Below are 23,404 nucleotides of genomic sequence, written 5' to 3'. Positions count from 1 at the left end.
CTCCTGAACAGCCGCAGGATCTCCAAGGAATCCAAGGTTAACAGCTTCTGCCTGAAACTGGCCAAGTTTAGAATATATTTCCAGGGTCTGGAACAAGCTGGGGGGTCACTCTCGGTACAAATGAGAGTACATTTGTCTCCTATGGCCGCTTTTACAAATTACCACTGATGGAGCAACACACATTTATTGTCTTACAGCTATGGACGCGAGAAGACCAAAGTCTGGTAGCATAGTCCCCCAGCTGACATCACAGTATCAGGAGGGCTGGTTCCCTCGAGGGCCCAGGTGTCCCTGGCCTCTAGACGCTGCAGCTCGTGGCCTCGTGACTTCAGTCTCTGCTTCCCTCCCCACATGGTCTTCCCCTCTGACTCTGACCCCCTGTGCCCCCTTTTATAAGGACCCTCGTAGGTACACCAGACCCACCCAGATGGTCCAGGGTAATCTCCCCATCTCAACATTCTTAATTTAATCACATCTACAAAGTCCCATACTTTTTAAAAAAGATTATTTATTTTTAGACAAAGGGGAAGGGAGGGAGAAAGGGAGACAAACCTCAGCGTGTAGTTGTCTCTCATGCACCCCCTACTGGGTGCCTGGCCAGCAATCCAGGCATGTGCCCTGACTGGGAATTGAACTGGTGACCCTTTGGTTCCCAGGCCAGCACTCCATCCACTGAGCCACACCAGCCAGGACAAAGTCCCATACTTTACAATGAAGGTAACATAGTCACAGGTTCCGGGGATTAGAATGTGGTTTTTCATTTTTGTTCTGTTTTGTGTTTGCTGGGGTGTGGGCGTGGCTAATATTCAGCCTACTGCAGCCCTTTGAGAGAAATCAACATTTCAAATAATGATACCCTTTAACCCAGCAATTTCCCTTCCAGAATCTCTCCTACAGGTATAACTATACACATGTATAAAGGTGTGTGTTCAGGAATGTCCATCACAGCAGAGTTTACCATATTGAAACCTGAACAGCCTGTCCTAATTCCATCCGTAGAAACTGAATTAAATCATGGAATAGTCCTACATTAAAGTATTCTAAAAAGCGCAGTATTCTAAATATAACGAAGTGCATTCATATGGACTAATATCACAACATCTGCAAGATGTATTGTAAAGAGGAAAGAACAGAAGGGAATGAAATCTGTAGACTGCATTTCCGTTTTTTAAAAGAATATACACTTTTGTAGATACGTGTGTGTGACTTCTGGATGGATGCCAAAGAATTTGTTTGTGGCGGTGGCTGCCTTAGAGGTGGCCAGGGGACTTTCATCCTTCATTACGTACCCTTCTAAACTGCACTTTTTAAAACTAAAAGTATGTATGAATTTTATAATTTAAAAACCATATGTTCCGACTGAAATCCAGCACTTTAACCAGTAAAGAGGTGGGGGGGGGGGTCCTAGCTCTGAGGTCATCTTTCAGAAGCCAAGATTGGGATGCACAGGGCTGGTCCCCCCTCCCTGTGACTTCAGTCCCCATACTCCTGCTGCTCCCCGGTCCCTCCGGCTATAGGAGCGAAGAAAATTGTGGTCAGTGTACAGCTGGGGAGTTTTGCTGTCACAGGCCTGGGTCTGCATCAGGTGCCACCACAGACAGCTTTGTGGCCTTGGGCAAGACTCGTACCCTCAGTAAAACCTCAGTGCGAAATCGTGGTAACACCGCTCACCTCTTTGGGCTGACATGAGGAGTAATGTTAGATAAGGGGAGTCTAGCACAAGGCTTAGCATGCAATGACTTGTAGGAGTTATTCTGAATAAGAGCAACTCAGAGAAGGCAACAAGACCAGAGAAGGGACTTCAGTTCAGTTCAGTTCATTGCAAGCAGCTTGGGCATCTTAACTGCCTCCTGCCAGGAGCAGGGTAACGAGGATCAGCCTGGCAAGATCAGGCTTCCAAGCGCCCCTGTGTGGGGAGAGATGGTCTCCTAAGTAAATAGCCCCTTACAAGCCGTAAGTATAACAGTCTTGTGGGTGTGGCATGGTGTTACTATTTTTTTAGTTTTTTTTATTGATTATGCTGTTACAGTTGTTCTATTCCCCCCTTCATTCCCCTCCACCCTACCCCCCCATCCCCACCATTACCCCCCCTTTAGTTTATGACCATGTGTCTCAAGTCCTTTAGGTTCTATATTTCCCATGCTATTCTTGCCCCCCCCATCTATTTTCTATCTACTGTCTATGCTACTTATTTTCTGTACCTTCTCCCCCCTTCTCCTCCTCCCACTGCCCTGTTGCTAACCCTCCTTGAGATCTTCATTTCTATGTTTCCACTCCTGATCTAGCTGTCCTTTTAGTTTGCTTTCGTTTTAGGTGTGGTTGTTAATAACTGTGAGTTTGTTGTCCTTTCACTGTTCATGTTTCTTTAACTTCCTTTTCTTAGATAAGTCCCTTTAACATTTCATATAATAAGGGATGGTGTTACTATTGAGGGCAGTTAGCCCTGTTGTGGTTAGGGGTAGATTTGCAAAGCCCTCAGAAATGTCAGAATTTCCTTGGCTCGTTGTGAGGGCTGGAGATATTCCATATTCTTCTCAGGACAGCAGTTACAAGGCTGTGTGCTATTACAGATGTAATAATACATTGATTTTCACATGTTACTTTAACATTTGCACATTGTTCTTTATGAAATGCTGCTCCCATAAAAGTGTACGTTCAAAAAAGTTACGCTTTTTGTCCTCTGGCCAAAAGCCAAGAGTTATTAACCTGAAAAGTCTCTGCAAGCATTAATAGTTTTTGTCAGATTCTTAAAGGGATGTGCGACCCCCCAAAATTAAAACTTGCCCCAGCTGGGCACTGCTCCTTCATGGCTCTGCTGGAGTTTTCCTAAAAGGCAGACCCCTCTGGGCAGACCAGGCTTTCTGAGAATTCAGGACGTCAGATGAAGAGGCATGAACATATTTATTGGACCAGCCGCAAAACAACAAAACATTTCTTTGGGGAGCAAAATGCAGATAATTATCACTAGTTGATCTTTGGTCCAACTTAAATAAGGGTGTGGCTTTTCATTGGCCCAGAGCCCTGGTCTGCAGCCAATCCCGAGGCGTGCCTCTGCCCACGCCCCTTTGCCCCCCATCCCCATCCGCATCTTGCCTGAGGTCCTCCATGGTGGGGAGGCAGCTTCACCCCCTGCCCCACCTGATAGACCAGGAACAAACCTTAACCTGTGTTCTGGATTCCTTTGGGGCCCCTCATCCAGGCCCGCCTCACAAACCGGAATTTCCAGTGTGACTGTGTTGGCAGAAAGTTAACGAGCAGCCCAGGAGAGCTGGGCACCCGCTGCAGCAGGGTTTGCCCAGCCTGGCAGAGCTGGTAGAGCGAGGTGCCCGCCCTCGGTCTCTCCCCTTGGACTGAGGCACACGGGAGGGATGCACCTCGGGGGAGGGTCCCAGCACACACCAGAGGAAGCAAGGGGCCCAGGACCACAGCAGCTACAAAGTGACAGGGCTGGGAGTCACACCTAGGCTGTCTGGGTCAGAGCCCACTCTTTTATGTGAAGCTTTTATAAAGCGCAGAGCCTGGCCTACATCCCACAAACACTCAACATACTCGAGTGACGAGTGTCCTCTGGGGGTGGGGTCTCACACTCATGGCTGGCGCCCCACTCAGGGGTGTGTGGGAATTTCCCCAGGACTCAGAGCCTAGCACCCACGCAGGAGTGTTCAGACCCACTTGGCAACAACATGCCTTTGCCACAGGGCACTGACCAATGGGCCTGAGAAGATCCCCAGGACACAAGTGTCCCTGCAAGAGCTTCCCCATGCAGCGGGTCACTGGCCACTCTTCTGCGCCCTGAGCCAGCTCTGAGGGAGCATCCCACAGGGGGACCAGGCACAGCTGTGTCCCCAGGAGGCCCCCCAGACCCCACCCCCACCCCAGTCAGTCTGGGATCTTCCAAGTCTTGGCACGGCTGAGGGGGTGTCTCAGCACTGCTGCAGGGGAGGGGACAACAGGGACACAACGTGGAAGTCAAGGGGACAAGCTTCAGGCTCCAGCCCTCAATCAATGAAAGACACTCTCTTTTAGGAGATTTGTATGTTGTCCTGCTAAGTAACTTTCTGCTTTGAAAAAAGATTTTGCTGCCTACCCTCATCTCACAAAAAAAAAAATCCGCTTTAAAAACCACTGATCTAGTCCTTCATTTCATCCCATTGCACATATTGGGGAAACTGAGACCCAGATGGAAAGGACCTGCCCAGGCCCCAGTGCGTTAGTGGTAGCATGAGGACTAGAACTCACTTCTCTGCCTTTTTTAACCCCAGCTTCTCAGATATCAAAGTTTAAGATAGATTTATTTTTTTAAATCCCAAAGGGAAAACAGAACCCAAATTTGTACTTCATTTTCAAATTGATTCTTCCAGCTTTAAAGCAGAGGCTACAAAATTCACTATGCCTCTGTCCTCCCTGTCCCCACATACCAGGTGCTGCAGGTCCAAAGAGATGCAGGGTCCAAGCAGTGCTACAGTCCCCTGGACCTACCCCCTGAGGTCGCTGCCTGAGCAGTGAGGCAGCAGGAGGCAAGGAAGGAGGACGAGACCACAGTGAGTTCTGAGGACCTGCTCAGGGCCTGGCTTAGCCACTTTGTGATCTGCCTGACCTTGAGCAAGTCACCAGACCTCCTAGACTTCACTGTCACCAGCTATAAAGCTCGGATCACTTCATGTGCCTTGCGAGACCGCCCTAAGGGCTGGAGTTTAACACATGTGAAGAACCTGCAACACGGAAGTTGTGCAGCAAGTTGTAGTTCGTCTCAGTGTTATCGTTTTAACTGTTGCTGGTTTTCAGTAAGATCTGAAGTTCTTTCCCTGCAGTAAGTGTGTTAGGCTCTCTGCACACCCACTCCAAGTTTAGGCAATGCTGCACGTCCACATAGATTCCCTGCAGTGAACTCTGCCCTGCGTAGGAATTTGAAGCCTCTTCCACCTGTAGGCAGATATTCTAATGCGGGAATCCCACAAATGCGGCGGGATCAGTCTGCTGGGCTCCAACTCAGCTCAGCTTGTCTGTTTACTCACAGACAAGTTACTTAACCTTCCTGAGCCTTGATTTTCTCATCTCTGAAATGGGAATTATAGTCATACCTAACTCATAGGCTTGTCGTGAAGAATCAATAGGACAATGTTTGTGAAGTCCTTCACTGGCTCACCCTTAAATAGTGGGGGGAAAACCCAACTCAGTATTTGCCTGAAGGTCAGCCCTCTCTGCCCAGAACAAGAGCACAGTGGGAGATTAAAGTGCTGGGTTGGCATTGAAGTACCACCAGTTAGCAGGGTGATGTGGGCCAGACCGTGTCCCCTCTGTGCCTCAGTTTACCCATCTGTAAACCAAAGAGGTTGGATGAGTTGAGCCCTTCCAGCTTGCACTCTGGAGGACAGCTTCCCCGTGTGTTTTTGGGCTGCCCCAGTGTGTCCTGCCACCCTGTGCAGAGCGAGCGAAAGCAAGAAGGGGTCTGGGAGGAAGCCTCTGGCCTCCTCGGGTAGCACCTTGCATAAGAGAGCTGCTCTGGGGACACACAAGTCCACGTTGAGGTTCTGTCTATACTACTGCGTGTGACCCTGGGGAAGTCACTCCACCACTCGGAGCCTTAGTTCCTTCATCTGTAAAATGGGACCTAACGTGGTACCCAGAATAAGGGATTGTAATGACCACGTGAGCCAGTGCCCTCAGAGTGCTTAGCACACAGAGGAAGAAGTCAGCACAGTTTAGTTAGCGTGGTGTTTTAATCATCATTGGTGCCAGTTGGTGTGGACCCCATCGCTAGGCAATGTGCCCTTCTTAGAGCCAGTCTGAGTGCTCCTGTGTCCATTCCAAACCTTATTTCTAATGACAGCAAAGCTCTTCATGAGGACAGCAGCCATCCTGGGGACCTGCCTGGAGAAAGCAGGCTGGCCAGCCTCTGCCTATCAACCAGATTCTCAGGATTCCAGGTCAGCCTAAAGATGGTGACGGCCATCTGTCCTTCCCAACCTGCCCAGCGGACCAGCTCTGCAGGGCTGGACAGGACTGCAAGCTACATCTTGCCCAGCCCTTTTACCTGGGGTAGGAACGCCAGGAAGAGAAGTGATTCGAGTCTCACAGCGTGTTCCTGAATCTAGGACCACAAGGCAGTCCGGGAGCATCAAAATGAGTGTCTGTTGGATTCTTGGGTTCCGTGTTGGATTACAGGCTGAATATCCTCTCTGGGCTTCAGTTTCCTCATCTGAAAAATGGGATACTAATAGAGCCTGCTTCCCAGGGCGGTTGCCCGCATAGATTCTGTGAGCGTGCATGTAACATAGCAAGCCCTCTGTAAATAGCTTCCATATTACTACATCTCTGCTCTCCTTCCATGCCTTCAGCCATACGACACTGAGAGCACACACAGCATTAACTGGGATTTCCTTTCAGCTGCGAAGCTGCCTGGAACAGTGGAGTCCATCTCGGATTCCAGTCTGGAAGCCTGGCTGAAGCCTCGACGCTGCCTCTCCGTTGCTCTGGGACCTTCTGGCCATTTTCCCTCTCCGGCCCTCAGTTTCTTTCTCTATAACAACACTGTCCAATAGAAATAGAGTCCGAGCCATATGTATAGTTTTTCATTGTTTAGTAGGAATGGAGAAAATTAATTTTATTAATAGAATTTACTTCACCCATGTATTCAAGATAGTTTGCTTTTTTTTTTCTGACCAAGTTTGAAATCTAGATGGTTTTTGACTTGGGGCAATGTTGGCCCTTGCCTGGGACATTTTTGGTTGTCACAAGAGGCGGGGGAAGAGGGGCCGGATGTGTGTGCATGTAGGGGACAGAGCCCAGGGATGCTGTTAAACTCCCTGTGATGCGCAGGACAGCCCCTGGGACAGAGAATGATCTGGCTGAACGTCGGCAAAGCCTGTTTGGCACGCACAGTACACGCAGTTCAGATTAGCTAGGTTCTTAATAGCCACTGGAGCTGGTGGCTCCCGTAATGGACACGGTGGCTCCCGTGGTGGACATGGTGGCTCTGTAATAGAAAACAGGTAGACATGCACTTTGAGAAGCCAAGGTTTTAGGAATTTGGGTTTTGGTAAACTTGTTTTTCTGCTCATCCCCAAAGAATTGGCCAAATAAGTGCACCAGTGCCTGGCTGGCTAAGGACGGAGCCCATCTGTCCCAGGCTGGTCAGACTCTCCCAAAGCCACCCACCCTTTCTGGGAGACTGAGCCTGGAGCAGACAGTGAACCCCATTGTTCTCTTCTGGGGAGACAATGCTGCAGGCCCTGCTACCTGCCTGACAGGGCTATTGTGGCTCAGGGAGAAAAGGGCATTGTCAGGACAGCAGCGAGCAGCCTGCGGTTCAATGGGGCCCTTCATGAATGCACTCCCAGGATGCACTGGGCGGCAGCCCAATGGCGGCCCCACCCCCACCTAGAACAGATGAGGCCCCGGGGCCCAGAAAGGGTGTGGAAGGCCCTCCCGTGTCCCCTGGCTTCCTTCACCTCAGCCCTCTGCCCTAAAACGTGAAATCCATCTAATTCTGAAAAGCCCTCGAAGTACAGGATGAACTGAGTACTGCTCTTAACTCCGGGCAAGGGGGTGCAGCCCTGTACCCTGAAATGTAGTGGCTCCACAAATCACAAACACGTACACACTAAGTGTGTTAACAACACACGCAGGCGTCTGTAAATCAGGGTCTGGGCTCAGTGCTGGCGCCATGCCCAGGAACCTCACCGCGCTCTCTGGATATTTAAAAAGGGCGGGATGAGGGGACGCGCTCCGCCTCTGTCGTCCTCTGTTTTCACTGTCACACAGCGGTAACACACACTTCCACTGTCCTGTCTTTTAATGGTGATTTGGAAAACACCAGTCTCTAGATAGCTGATCCCATTTCCTTTACCCCCAAAATATGTAAGATTCTCGGGGGACGGGGACTATGTATGGACTCATTTCGGTCATTTCACCTTCTTTCATTCAATTTACCAAGCTTCTAGCATCCATTCATTCCACCAATATACCCACTATTTACTGGGCACCTGCTGTGTGCTGCTGTGCACCGGTGCCCAGCACTAACAGACCTTGTTGTATGAATGAACAAGGCAGGGAGGGAGGGAGGGAGTTTCCCCTTCCAAACCCCACTTCTACCTTGGCCCCCCAAAACTGCCCCCTCTCCCTCCATCCTAGAGCCCATCAACTCTGTCACTGGAGAGGGAACTGGGTGCCAGTCTCGGCTTCAGGAAGGGGTGGCGCCCAGGGTCCCGCCCCCTGGCCTCCGGCCCTGAGTGAGGGGCGGTAACTCCCTCGCGGGAGTCTCCACCCCAGGTAGGCGTGCGCTCCTCTGCCGGCAGCTGCAGTGCGGGGTGAGGGTTGCGGGGTAGTGAGGGGGGTGGGCCCGGCCATGGAGTTGCCCAAGACACCGGGTGACTCCTCCCCGGGACCCTCCCCCTCTGGGGCGCGTCATTCTCCCCACCCCTGGGTCCCGACCCCGGCGGCTTCTCGCACGCCGGGCCAAGCCGGGGACAAGTCTCGGCCACCTGCTCCGGAGCCCGGGAGCCTGGGGCGTCATCCGCGCGCGTCCGTGCGTGCGCTCAGGGCCCCATGGAGTCGTCGGCTGGCAATGCCAGCTGTGAAAACGGTGGGTGCAGAAGGGGGGCGGAGGTTGGGGGTGTGCCGCGGGGAACGAGGGACGCTTTTCCTTCTGCATCGCTCCTTTCGTCCTTATCCTCTCCTACCAGGCGGCCCAAAACCGAGGGGAGGAAGCGGGGTGGGGGTAGTGGTGAGCTTGAGTTGTTCCCCACCCACTTCTGAGGCCCGTCTTGGGAAGGAGCAGGGTTCTGGCCAACTTCCCCCATCTTGGGAGCTGGGTAGCTGAAAGGGCAGTGGGAGAAAAGTGGGCAGATGGGCTAGGCAGGAGGCAGACGCAGGCATTCTTGGTTGCAACAGGTCGCCGAAGAGGTGCGGAGTCACGGATTTCGTTTTATGGATAGCTGCCTCAGATTCTAGCACCTGCCCAGGTCTGGCTGTCTCCCTAGGGCCCACCAAAAACAGAGGTGGGAAAGGACAACCCGGGAAAGGATGAGGAAAGACCCTTAGCTTTATGTTGACGTCTTACCATGAACTGAGTGGTGGGCTAGGCCCTTTATCTGCATGATCTCATTTAATCCTTAACACAACTCTGGAAGACAGGTGGATGCTATTAGCTTCCTGTTGCCACTCGGGAGACAGAGAATCTGAGGTTCTGAAAAGCCTGATAACTTGCTCAGGGTAACAGCGTGGGGGAATGGGGTATAGAGCTTAGGGATCTTGGGTGCTCAACTCTTTTCTTGGTGTGTCTCCACTTTCCTGTCTTGTCTTGGAATTGTGGCCTGTAGGGTACCCCTGTTGTTCTAACTTCTCTTTCCAGCGAAGCTTTGAGAGCCGGCCTATTGGGTGTTGGCTGGCTTTGGTTCCCTAGCCAGCAAGGTAGTTCATTTTCATCCTCACCTTCCCCTGGGAAAGAAGACACGCCCCAGTCCTGGCATGTTCTGGAAGAGAAGCAGGAATCCTCTGGCCCAGCTCCGCTTGGCAGATGACATCCTTCCTTCCCAGAACTGGCTTTCCTTTGGCCCTCAGCCTTCTCTCATTTTCTTTCTATCCCTATGGGAGAACTTGAATCGATGGCGGGTGCTGTTCCCCTGGGGTGCTTCAGGCCTCCCCAAAACAGCTAAACCCACAGTAGGCCTTTTGGTTCCACATGCCGGAGGTACCCCATCAGGAGGGCAGGGGGTGGGCATGGGAATGGGCTTGACCTTCTTCCTGGGAGTCGCCTTCCTTGGCCCACCTCGTCCCAGGCTCTGGCTCATTTCCTGAGCTCGGGGAACTCCCTGGATCGGACTCCTGTCTCAGATGCAGAACAGGAGTGAGCAATCAGAAGGAGCTTGATTAGGGGCCGAGATGGCTGCTTGTTTCATCTTCTCGCGATTGTGACCCATGTCAGAAAGAGAACTCTGCCGCGGTAAAAGACATGCCGGTGTCCTCTGGCAGGTTCCACAGCTAGCTGCCACTGGGTTTTTGTGTGACACAAGTTGGCACTTCCCCTTCTCTGGGCCTTGGTTTCCCCAGCGGAAAGAGGGCTGTTCTAGCTCCACTGTTCCGCACTTCCGCGCCCTGGAGGAAAGCTCAAGGCTGCGCTTAGTTAGGTCCATCAAGATGCCGCCTTGTGATCTGGGTGTTCCAGAGGCAGAGCTGCCTGACCTTGGCCTTCAGGTCTCTTCTCGTGCAAGCGTGGTCCCAGGAGATGTGCCTGGCCCAGGCTTACATCCTTGACACGGGGGCCGGGTCTAAAGATGACAGTTAGAAAAAGACCTTCAGCCGCCAGAGGTCACAAGTTCAAATGCCCCCCCCAAGGACCAGCACACAAGAATGACTGAAGGGAGCTGGGTGAGGACTCTGGGACGTTGCAAAGAGCATGTTCCAACTGGGGGCGTTCCATCTGCTCCGCAGCAGCCGATTGTTGCAGTGGGAAAGGGACCTCTGTGAGGTCATTGAAAGCTGCATTTTTATGGGAAATCTGATTTTTAAATGTTGGTGACAAATTCATATTTTAAAATAGCCCTCAAGAGGCCAAGCGCAATGCCACCTGCCTTGCTGCCTGTTTTGTGGGGGGGACATAGTGGTTAAACGCATGGGCATTGGTGTCAGGTAGGCTTGGGGTCCGGTTCTGGCTTCACCAGTTACCAGCAGTGTAGCCTTGGACAGGTCGCCGAACACACCAGGACCCCAGTTTCTTCAGCTGAAACCTGGGTGTGACCACCATGCCATTTCCACGATAGGAAGGCTCACGGGCAGCCTGGAAGCACAGGGCCATGTGAGTCCTAGCACTGGAGGGTTATTGGCTATGCTTTGCACTATTTCCTTGAACTTGGACAGCCTAGGTTTTTGACTAAGGGTCTGCCCCTCATGCCCAAGTTTGTCCTGTTGTCCTGTGGATTTTTTAAATTTTTTAATTTATTTATTTTTAGAGAGGATAAGAGAGGGAGAAAGAGAGGGAGAGACACATCAATGTGTGGGTTGCCTCTTGCATGCCCCCTACTGGGGACCTGGCCTCCAACCCAGGCATGTGCCCTGACTGGGAATTGAACTGGTGACCCTTTGGTTTGAAGGTCAGCACTCAATCCACTGAGCCACACCAGCCAGTGCTGTCCTTGGTGTTTGTGCCAGAACGGCAAACAAGGGTGGGTTGGCTCTGGGGCATGAGGACTCTCACAGACTCTAGGACTCAGAAAGCAAACTGAAGACAGGTTCTGAGAGGGACACTGATTCTCCAAAGGCCTGAAGTCAGGCCGCAGCCACTGACCAGGGCGCCAGGGAATCTCAGCAGTAAGGCCTGGGAATGGTCAGTCGGAACAAACTGGATGCTCATACTTGATCATCTTCAGACCCAGAAAGGGCTCTAGACTCTCTAACCTCATTGCCTCGTGTTACCTGTCAGGGGTCTCCACTGTGGCTGGAGTGAGGGGTACATAAGAGGCCTCTGGGAGGGATACTCTGCGTGTGATTCTGAGCTGTTGGAGGCCCAGAGGCTGCAGGGGGAATGGGACAATAGATTCGACAAGAGCTTGGGGGGCCCTGCCTTTGTTTGCGGCATCAGAAGAGCTGAGTAGTTTCGGCTGGAGTTCTAGAGTCAATCTGTGTCTTATCCAAGATGCCTGACCTCCCATGGCTCCCGAAGTCATAGCCATGAAATGGGATTTTAAGGCAGCACTTACCTGACAGGTGGTTGTAAGCATTTGATGAGTTCATGGAAGCCCCGTGTAAGCACTAGTGAATGTTAGTTAGCCCATGTTTTTAGGTGGGCGACCCAGTGTGCAGAAGGAACCCGCTGTAGCTGAAGCATGGAGCCTGAGACAGTGGTCAGTCTGGTATTACTAAAGCGTGCCTGTGTCCCCAGCATGCCTTTCTCACCGTGGTGTTCCCATCTAGGTTCCCTCATCACCCTGTACTGCTCCTCCCAGCAAGTCCTGTGCCAGATCATCGGTGACCTCACCCCCCAGGTACCCAGCAATGTCACCTCTCACAGCTGGCAGGAGAGGTTCAGGAAGAACTACAGCTTCTACGTCGGCCTGGGTCTGGCCTTCCTGTCCAGCCTTCTCATCGGCAGCAGTGTCATCCTCAAGAAGAAAGGCCTCCTGCGCCTGGTGGCCTCCGGAGCCACGCGGGCTGGTAGGCTTCTGGTGGGTGGGGGTTGGAGAAGGGTGCTGGGTGCCTGAGCCCTTGGCCAGCCCTGTGAACCTTCTTTCGCTGCAGCAGTTTGAGAGGTTGGCCTCCAAGGGCACCAAAGGCTCACCGTCATCCCCGTTGGAAAGCCAGCCCAGCAATAGGAGCCCTTCCTTTGTGATCAGCTTTTTCCCGACAACCTCATGCTCAGCGAATTGGGGTGAAGAGAGGGATAGTCTCAGGGCCAAGAATCAGAAACCCCAGGTCTAGTCCTGGTTTTATTGCTTATTATCTGTGTCATCAAAGACATGTCGTAACTTCCCTACAAAATGAAAATACAAACACCTCTGCCTGGGACAATTCAAAACACTTACTATCACTCTGAACTCCCTTATGGGCTACAAAAGAATTGCTGAGTTTCTGTCCACAGGGATTTGCTTGCTTGGAAAATAAGATGTGTATCCACGAAACAATTCTGGAGACATGGAATCATGCGTAAAAGAATTTACTCACTTAATCATCATTTCTTGTGCACCTACTGTGTGCCAGGTGCCATGTTAGACATGAGCTGCAGTGTCCTCGCACGACACTGAATTGAGTGGGAGGCACTGGCAGGTCAGTAGGCAGTTGTTCTATAGTGTGTGAAGTGCTATCGAGGGGAAAATCAGATGCAATGGCAATATTTTGGAGAGGCATGTGAACAGCTGAGACCTAAATAGTGAGGAGATAGCAAGGCAAAGGGGAGCAGAGGAGAACGGAGTGTTCCAGGCAAAAGGGACAGCACGTGCCAAGGTTCAGAGGTGAGAGAGCATGGGTGACATTAGAAAGTGAACATGGTTCCAAGTGACTGGAGCGTGGTGGGTAAGAGAGGAGGTTGGGGACAGATCACAATGGTCTTGTAAACTGGGCTTCAGAATTTGAGTGTGACTGTAAGTGACATTAGGCCTTTGGCAGGGGAGTGACACGGTCCGATTTATGATGAGAGAAGGTCACTGGAGGCTGGGTGGACAGTGGATCAGAGACGAAGTGGAAGACCGATGACGGGGGAGAGACAACAGAACTTCGTCTGGGCCTGGGAAAGAGCAGTGGGCTCGGAGACACGTGTGGAGTCCAGGTCTGAAGGTCGAAGTTCCTGGCTCTGCTGCTGACTGGCTGCCGGGGGCGGATAAAAGCACGAGTCAAGGATGACGCAGCTTTGTGACTTGAGCAACCAGGGAGATGAGCGTGCTATTTTGTGTGATGAATAATTCAGGCGGAGCAGGTCTGTGGGAAGATGATGGGTTCAAGTTTGGACGTGTTCTGTTTAATTTTCTGCTACTTTAATAGCTTCGGAGATTTCAAACCTTAAACTAAAATGCTTTCAGAGCTCTTAACTTTTATGGGAGATTTTAAGGCCTTTATGAACCTAAAGAACCTCAGGACAAATGGCATGCAGTGTTGGGGTTTTAAGAGAATGGCCTTTAACCTGGCCATTATCATCATCATAGCTAATATTATTGAGCGCTGACTGTGGGCCAGGCTCTGAGACCATTATGTGAACAAAGCAGACACAAAGCCTGGCTTTGCAGAGGTTCCGCTTTAGTGAGAGAAATGCCAGCAAGTAAATAGGTCAATTCACATTATAAATGATAAGCACCAGGAAGGAGAAGAGCTGGGTGCGATGAGGGAAAACCCCAAGGGGAAAGAATAGAGATACTGGGTCAGGGAGGAAGATCTCAGGGGCAGCCTCCCTCAAGCGGAGACCTGTAGAGTGAGTGCACATCCAGGTAGGTATCGCTAAGGAGACTTCCGAACTTGGAAAAGCACGGGCAAAGTGCTGAAGGCCCAAAGACCTCATCATTTTTGAAGAGCTAAAAGAAAGTCTAAGTGGCTAGATTGTATATTTGAAAGCCATTGGCCAGCTATAGGTGGAGAAATGACACACTCCTACGTTTTTGAAAGACCATTGGTTTCTATGAAAAAAATACATTATAAAGGGACAAGAGATGATCCAGAGGAGGCTGTTGCCTCAGCCAGGCCGGAGGTGATGATAGGGACTTGGAGTTGGGTGGTAGCTGTGGAGTGGACACACGTGAGATGCTCTTCGGAGACGGGATCAGCAGGATGGACCGGATGCAGAAGGTGGAGGAATAGGAGGAACCAAGGGTGATTCCCTGGTTTCTGGCTTAAGCAACTATGTGCATAGAGGTGTCAGTCACTGAGTTTCATTTGGTGGGTGGATGGAGAGCATGGAAAATCAAGAGTTGCACTGAGGACAGAGTTTGAGATGCCTGTGAGAGATCCAAGAGATGTCGGATAAACAGGTGGATATGTGATCGGGTATATACATGAAGTAGGGCCCCTAGCACGTAGATGGTATTCATCACTTGGGGAATGGATGAACTCACTTAGGAGGGGGCCCAGGAGCAAGCCCAGAGGATTAACCACAGCTAACATACACTGAACCCTTCAAGATTAAGAAGTGAAGGCAGAGATAAGAAGGGTACCTGAAAAAGTGTGGCCACACTCTAACTTTGTGTCCATGTCTCTCTACAGTGGACGGAGGCTATGGCTACCTGAAGGACGCGATGTGGTGGGCTGGATTTCTCACCAGTAAGTGGGGACTTCGCTACTAATGACAGTGACCTATTGACGGCAGAGGCAGAGGTGAAAGGAAGGGGGGCTGGGGTATTACTGTGAATGTGAGGCCCAGATTTTTAGGGGGGAAACCTAACAGTCTTTGCAGGTTGAACCTCTTACCTGTATCTCAGATCACTTTCTCAACCCAAAGTCAGTTTTTGGTCCATGAAGCATCTGTTCCCAGGAGGTTTGTACACAGCTGGTAATGATAAAGGTGTCACTTCTCAACTTCCCCTGGGACATAGAGAGATATCACTGCCTATTGGCGTCTCTTGGACTCCCACATGGCAGGAGCTGGCGCTCCTGTGCCAACTGCCCTATTCCTCAGGCAGTTTTGGGACTCACTCAGAACACGGCTGATCTGCCACTTATGGTTTGCCTAAATTTGCACATTCACACGTCTCCCCCAATTTCCACCCACCCTCTCTGGCTTTCAAACCCTAATTCTTTTAGATGGAAAATCAGCCAGCTCTCCATTTATAATTGCCCATGTCAGGTTTGGATTCCAGGCTTAGCCAGAACTATCCCACTCACCATCTGCTTTCATGGCGCAGACCTGGGCCATTTTCTACCAGCAGGGACAGAAAAGGCACTTGCAGGAGTCTGCAACCTGGAGACTCAAATGGAGGGAACTGGGCCCTTTGACAGGTCACACTTTCTAACCCACCGGCCTGTCTGTGGGGGACTACCCACAGCTCCCCTGGGAAATGGGAGTCTATGGACCAGTCAGTACCTGGAGAATCGATAACTGGAACTATTTCTCTATTTGATAATTAACACTTTCTAGAACTTACCTTAAGGATGCAGACCAAATATTGGCAGTCCCCGAGACACATTTAACGGTGTCTAGACTAGAAGAGGCCAAGAGACCTCAAGAACAAGATGGTGTCTATCCGCAACCATGTCCTGTGACCTTGAACTCTGGGTCTAGCTTCCCCATTTTTAAAATGGAAGACTTTGATCATGGTGATCTGGGCCTGACCTTGAATGGATTCTCCAGGGAGAGAGCATACGAATCAGGATTTTAAGGAAGGGTAGCCTGGGCTTCTGTGGATGGTCAAACACAGAACGAAGCCGTCTCCTGCCCAGATTCGTCTGTGCAGGAGAGGGGGCAGTGGAGCCGCACCTAACCTCTCTCTCCCTTCGTTTCCTAGTGGCTGCTGGAGAAGTGGCCAACTTCGGGGCCTACGCGTTCGCTCCCGCAACGGTCATCACTCCTCTGGGAGCCATGAGTGTCCTCATAAGGTTGTTGTCACCTCCCTTGCTTTCTCTGGCTCCTTCCTGCTTTCTTTTCTTTTTAAAATTGTTATTTATTGACTTGAGAGAGAGAGAGAAACATTGATAGTTGTTCCACTTATTTATGCATTCATTGGTTGAGTCTTTGATGTGCCCTGATTGGGAATTGAACCCGCAACCTTGAAGTATCTGGACGACGCTCTAACCAACTGAGCTACCCAGCCAGGGCTTCCTATTTTCAGTTTGTTGGGGTCTGGAACTGCCAGTGGGGTCACTCCCACCAGCAGTCCGGGACGTGGGTCGGTCCCAGCTCCCAGAAAGCGGCAGTGTGCTGTTCAGAACTCTGGCTCCTTGAATCACCTGCTGTCACTTGCTGTAGTGGCCCCTCGACTTGCCGGGCAGCAGAGGGGCAGGCCAAGCCCAGACCAGTGGAAGCACTCCCACTGCCACCGTCTGAACGTCTGTGTCAATGTTTTGACGCCCAGTAGGAGAAGCTTACAAGTGAAAAGCATGTACCTTAGATGAACATGCTGAGTTCTCACCTGAGCTCCCCCACTGAGTAGTTACATTACCATGTGCCAGTCACTAAACCACTTTGAACCCCAGGGTCCCCATCTGCCAAATGGGGATGCTAATAACACCTACTTGAAGGCATTGGTGCAGGGACCAAATGACGTAATGCACAGAGAGTGCGTGGTTAGACTGGCACTGAGGAGTAACCATGGCTAACATATATGAAGGGCTTACTATGTGCTGCATGTTCTAAGTATATTCTGTGTACTGATTCATGTAATCCTGATACCATCCCTGCTAGTTAGAAAGTAGGGGTGACCTGAGGCCAAAAGAGATTAAGCAACTTGGACAAGGCCACCTAGGTCCTAAGAGGCTAGGCCAGGGTCCCCACCCAGGTAGTCTGATGTCGGAGTCCGGGTGCTCAGCGTCTGTGCTGTGTTGCCTTGCAGGCATCTGCTAGCTTTAAAAATAACCGATACTAAGTCTGTGTGCTTCCTGCTGCTCTGTTCCTCCCCAGCCACACACATAGCCCCTCTGGAGGGGTCGGGGGTGGGTCCTGAAGCCCCATTTGAAGCTGGAGCCCTGGCAAATCCTAGCCAACCACACCCAGTAGCCACAATTTTCTCTGTTTGCGTTTAGGTTCTTGACAATAATTTTGCAACATTTATGCAGTCAGAAACCAAACCAAACCAAACCAATCGAGCGGCGACTCACACAGCACAGTTGGCTGCAGTGTGACCACGATGGCATATCTGATCAGTTTACAAATTCCCTCCCTCGGGAAGCTGGGAGAGTCAGGAGCTCTCCCGTGCGTGAGCCCTGCCTGTGCTGATGCCACTGGCCCCAGTGGAATGGGCATGTGCGTGAGATGCGTTTGGTAGTTTTAGAGGAGATGGGAGACATCCAGAAGAACTTGGACATCAGTGCCCTCTAGTAGGGTCCTAGGCCAGATAACAGATTTTCACCCTACACTAATGCTAACTTTGTAAAGAAACAAAAGCATGCCCTAGCAATATCTTTCTTGCCCAATTTTCCTCCCTTCTATTCTCACTTCTGCTGGCTCATCTGGAATCTGTGAGGGGAATGAAAATTATGTCATCGAGGAACAGCAAGGAAGTGGAGGTGTTCTGCTCTGAAAAGAAAGAGAAGACTTAGGGAAGTCACAAGAGTTCTCCTTAGGGACGCGTAGAGAAAAACCCATAGGCCTGATAAGGAGAGAGAATTGGACCTAAATCCTGGCTCAGCAACTAACCAGTCATATGACCTTTCCAAGTTGTTTTAACCTCTGTGAGACTCAGTTTTCTCTTCTGTAAAATGGAAATGGAATATTTTACTCCTCAAAGACTTGTGAGATTCTAGCAAGGTGATAAATGGAAAGTATTTAGTGTAATCCCTACAGGGAATGTAATACAGGTCAAAGACAGAGTGCCTATAATTGCCATTGTGCTCATTTATATTGGTATATACAAAAGGAAGAAGCAATGGATTTGTTCTGTATAGCTCAAGGTATAAAAATGGAATAATGAGCAGAAAGCACCAAAATCTTGGTGTATAATTAAAATGAACCTACAGTCCATTCATTTGCCTTGTAAAGGGGTGAGCTGCGTGCCACCAGAGGTATACAAGCCAAGGCTGGAAGCTGTCTGTTTGCAAAGTTAAGAGAAGATGTGCTTATTGGGCTGGAAGTGAGACAAGAGCGCTTTGAGGGGCTCTTCCAACGCTTCTGCTTTGGAATATGTTCAGTTTCTAAAATGAAAGAAACTCACTGTGTGCGTCCTCACTTCTTCCAGTGCACACTGTAACCCTAAGTGAGTTTTCTCTTTCCAGCAGTTTGGGGGGGCTCTAGAAAAACCTCCCCGTGGGAGACCAGTGTGTCCTGACCCGTTGGCTCCAGGAGCCCTTGCTCTGACCGTTTCTCTCCGGGGCGCTGGCCGAGGCCTGGCTGCCTCAGCTGCTCCTCCCGCCCTCACCTGCAGTGCCATCATGTCCTCGTACTTCCTGGGAGAGACTCTGAATCTGCTGGGGAAGCTGGGCTGTGCCATCTGTGTGGCTGGCAGCACGGTGATGGTGATTCACGCCCCCGAGGAGGAGAAGGTCACCACCGTCACTGAGATGGCCGCCAAGATGAAGGACACAGGTAGGCACCAAGCCTGGTGAGCAGGGACGCGCAGGGCGCTGCCCCACGTGGGAGGGTCCACTGGGCTTGGAGCGTCTCGGGTGGAGAAGGCAAGACCAGCTCATCAGTTTCCCAGCCTGAGATATCTTATACCATTTATTGTGCTTAGGACGTGCCGGGCACCGCGCTAACCGCTTCATCTGCACTGGCTCAGTCAGTTGGGGCTGCTAAGACGGAATCCCATAGACGGGCTGGCTTATAAACAACAGACATTTACTTCTCGCAGTTCTGGAGGCCGCCAGTCCGTGATCGAGGGGCCAGCAGATTGTGTGTCTGGCGAGGGCCTGCTTCCTGATTCTTAGGTCACCATCTTCTCACTGTGTCCCACCTGGTGGGGGTGACAAGAGAGGTCTCTGGGGTCCTTTTTATGAGGGCACTGATCCCCTTCGTGAGGGTTCCACTCTCATGACCCAATCACCACCCCCAAAGGCCCCGCTTCCTCATACCCTGACAGGGGGGATTAAGTTTCAACATTGGAATTTGGGGGAGATATATCCATACAGCATGTGTGACCTCATTTAATCCAGCAAAACAAAGCTCTCTGTGGGAGGTCTTGTTAGCCTTGCTCTACAAATGAGGAAATGGTGGCCTTGGGGGTAACCTGTCTCCCTCTGCTCCCGAAGGGTACATCGTGTTCGCCGTGCTGCTGCTGGTGTTCTGCCTCCTCCTCATCTTCGTCGTCGCCCCACGTTACGGGCAGAGGAACATCCTCGTCTACATCGCCATCTGCTCTGTGATCGGGGCCTTCTCGGTGTCTGCCGTCAAGGGTCTGGGCATCACCATCAGGAACTTCTTCCAGGGGCTGCCTGTCGTGCGGCACCCCCTGCCCTACGTCCTGTCCCTCATCCTGGCCCTCTCGCTCAGCACGCAGGTCAACTTCCTCAACAGGGCCCTGGACATCTTCAACACCTCCCTGGTGTTCCCCATCTACTACGTGTTCTTCACCACGGTCGTGGTCACCTCCTCCATCGTCCTCTTCAAGGAGTGGCACAGCATGTCTGCCGTGGACATCGTGGGCACGCTCTCCGGCTTTGTCACCATCATCCTGGGGGTGTTCATGCTTCATGCTTTCAAAGACCTGGATATGAGCCAGACGAGCTTGCCCCACACGCACAAAGATCCAACCCCTCCTCCCGCCCCGGAGCCCACTGTCATTAGACTAGAAGACAAGAATGTCCTTGTGGACAATATAGAACTCTCCAGCACTCCATTGCCAGAAGAGAAGCCCAAAGTACTTGTCATCCATTCTTAAAGTTCAGAATCCACCAGGGAGAGGACAAGCCCGGCGGGACAGCCCAGGTTCTCAGTTTCAGAGCCACCTGGTCCTTTTCAGCACAGCTGTGACCCATGGGCTCTCTTTGCTGAGATGTTCATTTATACCTCATGGCTGCTTCCAGGAGAAAAGTCCCTACACCCAGTGAGTGGTGGGGGCAGAACTTCCTGGAAACACAGCCGCAGTGACCAAACACCACACTTACATTGTCGCCAGCAGGTCCCTGTACCTCCCTTCCCACGTGTTTCCTCCGTGCCAACTGTGTGTTGCTGGGAAGAAGACAGAACATGACCTGTTGAATGTAGCACACCATCCAAGAACTTCCCTGAGATGTGGGTCATCAGGAAATCCTCGTCTCTCGTCCTCCTGGGACTGATTCGCTGTCCTCAGCCCGAGGATGACGTGAGGCTGGCTCACGGAGGCTCGGAGAGTCGTCCGCCACGCCTCCACACCCAGAGCCGACACAGAGCCGGCTCTCGCATGAAAACTGTCTTGCTGCTTTTGCTGCTTTTGCCACTTCCTCTTTGGAGACAGAAGCAAGGCCTCGGCTGACCTTCTTACTGTGAAAGTCACCTGACGGATGTCTCAGGGAAACACCTCCACCAGCCCCGCTCCCCAAGCGGTGCAGCCTGGAGGTCAGCATCTTTGTTCCAGTGGACTCCACCCCACCCGCCCCTTCTCTGTCTCTGCACCCCAGCCACTGAGACCCTCGGGCAACTATCTCAGAGCTCACAACAAAGTGACAACCACAACAAAAGATGCTTCGCAGCCAAGCTGTGCTGGCCGAACTCAGTGTTTCATTTTGCCTCAGAGAACAGAGATTGCACTGCTCTCGGAAGTACCCTGTCAAGTTGTTGACAGAATGCACTTTTTTTTTTTCCTCAAGGAGTAAACCAAAATGATGGGGAGATGAGGAGGGTGGAGAGCAAGGTCAGGAGTTGGCAGGAGACAGCTGCTGGCCCTCTAGAATCCCAGCTAACTTTTGTGTGTTTACTCTGGTACCCAACCAAGCCCCTGGGCGGAGAGGGCTCTGGGTAATTTCTGAGCTCCAGCCTTAGAGGCTTGGCCAGTGGGACCAGCTTTAAACTTCAGTGACCAAGTGGGGTGTGGGTTTGGCACGGGTGGGTGCATGCTGGCTGTTGGCCCGATTGCCCCCGAAGTCCACTGAGGAGCTGCCCACCCTGAGCAGCAGCGTGTCATGATGCTCCAACACCACCTGCTTTAGGGATTGCCTTTGCTCCCCTCGAATTTGGCCAGAAGAGTTCACAAAACAAGAGCATCTGGAGAGAGATAGAACTGATACCCTTCTCCTCATGCCTTCTCTCTAGCTGCAGGAGTGTGGGAGTTGGTGCAGGGACCATTGAAAGGGCAGGAAGGGAGCCAAGTACCTCTGTAAAGAGGGACAGCTTGATCCTCAGCCCCCAAGTTGGGGCAGCGCCTCCTGTGTATGGCTCCATCCCTGCGCCCTGTGTTTACATACCAGGCCCTGAGTGCAGCCAAGCCCAGGCCAAATGCTTGCTGGACCTGGATCTCCAAGGTTCAGCTGACCAACAGGCCGGCTTCCTGCACCTCCAGCCTTAAATGCCCAGTTTTTAATGAATGTGGATTTCTGTCTGTAACTGAAGTCAATGCAACATGTTGGGTCTTGAGCATAGTAGTAACCTAAGGGCCCTGAGAGCGTGGTCTGCAGGGTCAGGAATAAAGACCTCCGAGTGTTTACTTTATATTTGCGTCTTAGCCTTCCTGGGTCATGGAACAGTTTACCCTGGATCCTCTAATGCTGGGAAGCCGGTCCCCAATCTCTGGAGGGTTGTGGCTTCCAAGGAAGTCCCTACAGTGGTTTTCGACAGCCGTCACAAGAGTAGGAGAGGCTGTTTTGGGAGCAGAGTCAGAAGACACGCATCCCTTGTTAACGGCTGACCTTCCTAGCAGCCTAGAGTAGTGCTGAGAGCTTCACATGAATTCTCTCTTTAAGTCCTCAGAAACCCCCAAGCCAGATATCCTTTGTATCCTCATTTTATACATGAGGAAAGGGTCTCAGAGAGGTTAAGTAATCACCCAAGGCCACACAGCTGGGAGAGTCAATGTTGATCTCTGGTCCCAGTCTTCAGTCTTAACCACCAGGGAGTGAGTGTGTCTCCAAAGGTTCAGTTTGCCCCCAACTGCAGTCTGATGTGACTCTGCTCATCTCTTCTTGTGATCTGCCTGTCCCCCAATGACAGCTGTCTGTGGTTCTGCTCCTCAGAGTACAAGGTGACCATGAAGGCCTCATGAGTGTCCTGAGCACAGTTGGCGCTCATAAACATTTACTGAATGAAGGAACAATACCATAGTCCTTTGCCCAAAGTCTCTTGGGGCCAGCTCAGCCCAGAGCAGATCCTCACAGAACCCCACCATGTTCAACAGAGCGACTGTGAAACTGACGCCATTTGTGAGCACCGTGTGACAGCTGGGTGCTTTCCCACAGGGCCCTGAGGATCGTGCCCCTTCAGAAGGAGCGATGGTTCTCACCAGGGTTCTGGAACTTACCTGCCGTACGCAGCAGAGGCAGCATTTGAACCCAGGTCTGTGCAGCCAGGCTCTGTGTCTTACGCTGCTGACCTGCCTGTGATGATCAGTAGCTGGACACGGCGGTTGGTGCAGATGACAGTGTTAGGCAGGCAGGGGTGTTTGGGTGGGGGGCCAGTTGCATCAGCAAGCATTTTAGGAGTCCAGGTATTTGTGTCCAATGCCTTTGACGTCCTTAGGCAAACTCATCACTACGAAAAGTTAGAAAAGTATAGTCGGATATCGAGGACCCCTCCCAAGGCTTTTGTGAAGATAAAATGAGATCAGGCAGCACTCAGAGCCTCACGTGGCTTCAGTACTCGGTGAACGTTACCTGCTCTCCTGGTTATTAGGATCCTGTCTCTCTCTTAGAGAAGCTCAACACTGAAGTGGGGATCCAATGAGAGGAGGGTGGCATCCTTTTGCAGACAGAGCAGCACTAATGGATGAGCTGTTAGCACACAGGGCTCTGGGGTCCAAAAGCATGCCCACCCCTCGCCCCAGCTCTGCCCTGCCCACGCAGCCCGATAAACCTCAGGCAAGTCCTCTCCTCTTTGAAGTGCACAGACCCTAGCAATTAAGATTAGAAAAAGCAGAAGGTCTCAGCTGCCTCCTAAACGCCTATCAGGGAATCCCAGGATCATTCATGCATTTAGTGACCCAAAACCCAACTAAACTGGACCAACCTATGTCCAAGTACAAAGAGAAGCAGCCCCTTCGATTGGTCCCGGGGAAACCCAAGGCTTCTGAAGAGCTCCAGGTCTCCCCCCACAGCTCGACGGGCTGGACTGCTGTCTTTGTGGCACCCTCCTTCTGAGGAGCATCGCGTGACAGATCTCCAGGCCAAGCAGGAGGACATCAAAACTCGCAAACAAAAAAGACTTGCCACCAGCCAA

General features: G+C 51.5%; 1 protein-coding gene across 1 annotated transcript; it reads left to right on the top strand.

The window, feature by feature from the left end:
• Window positions 1-8,347: 8,347 nt before the first annotated feature.
• NIPAL4 (NIPA like domain containing 4) lies at window positions 8,348-21,666 on the top strand. The gene is given in 7 exon segments (XM_037152277.2): window positions 8,348-8,375; window positions 8,378-8,584; window positions 11,911-12,150; window positions 14,680-14,736; window positions 15,918-16,008; window positions 18,489-18,649; window positions 19,312-21,666. Coding segments are annotated over 7 exon segments (1,413 nt in total). The 3' UTR covers window positions 19,941-21,666.
• The last annotated feature ends 1,738 nt before the right edge of the window (window positions 21,667-23,404 follow it).

This window comes from Artibeus jamaicensis, unplaced genomic scaffold (assembly GCF_021234435.1).
Source record: "Artibeus jamaicensis isolate MK-2021 breed Jamaican fruit bat unplaced genomic scaffold, CSHL_Jam_final contig_432, whole genome shotgun sequence".
NCBI classification, from domain to species: Eukaryota; Metazoa; Chordata; class Mammalia; order Chiroptera; family Phyllostomidae; genus Artibeus; species Artibeus jamaicensis.
This window is presented reverse-complemented; position numbering and strand designations above follow the sequence as displayed.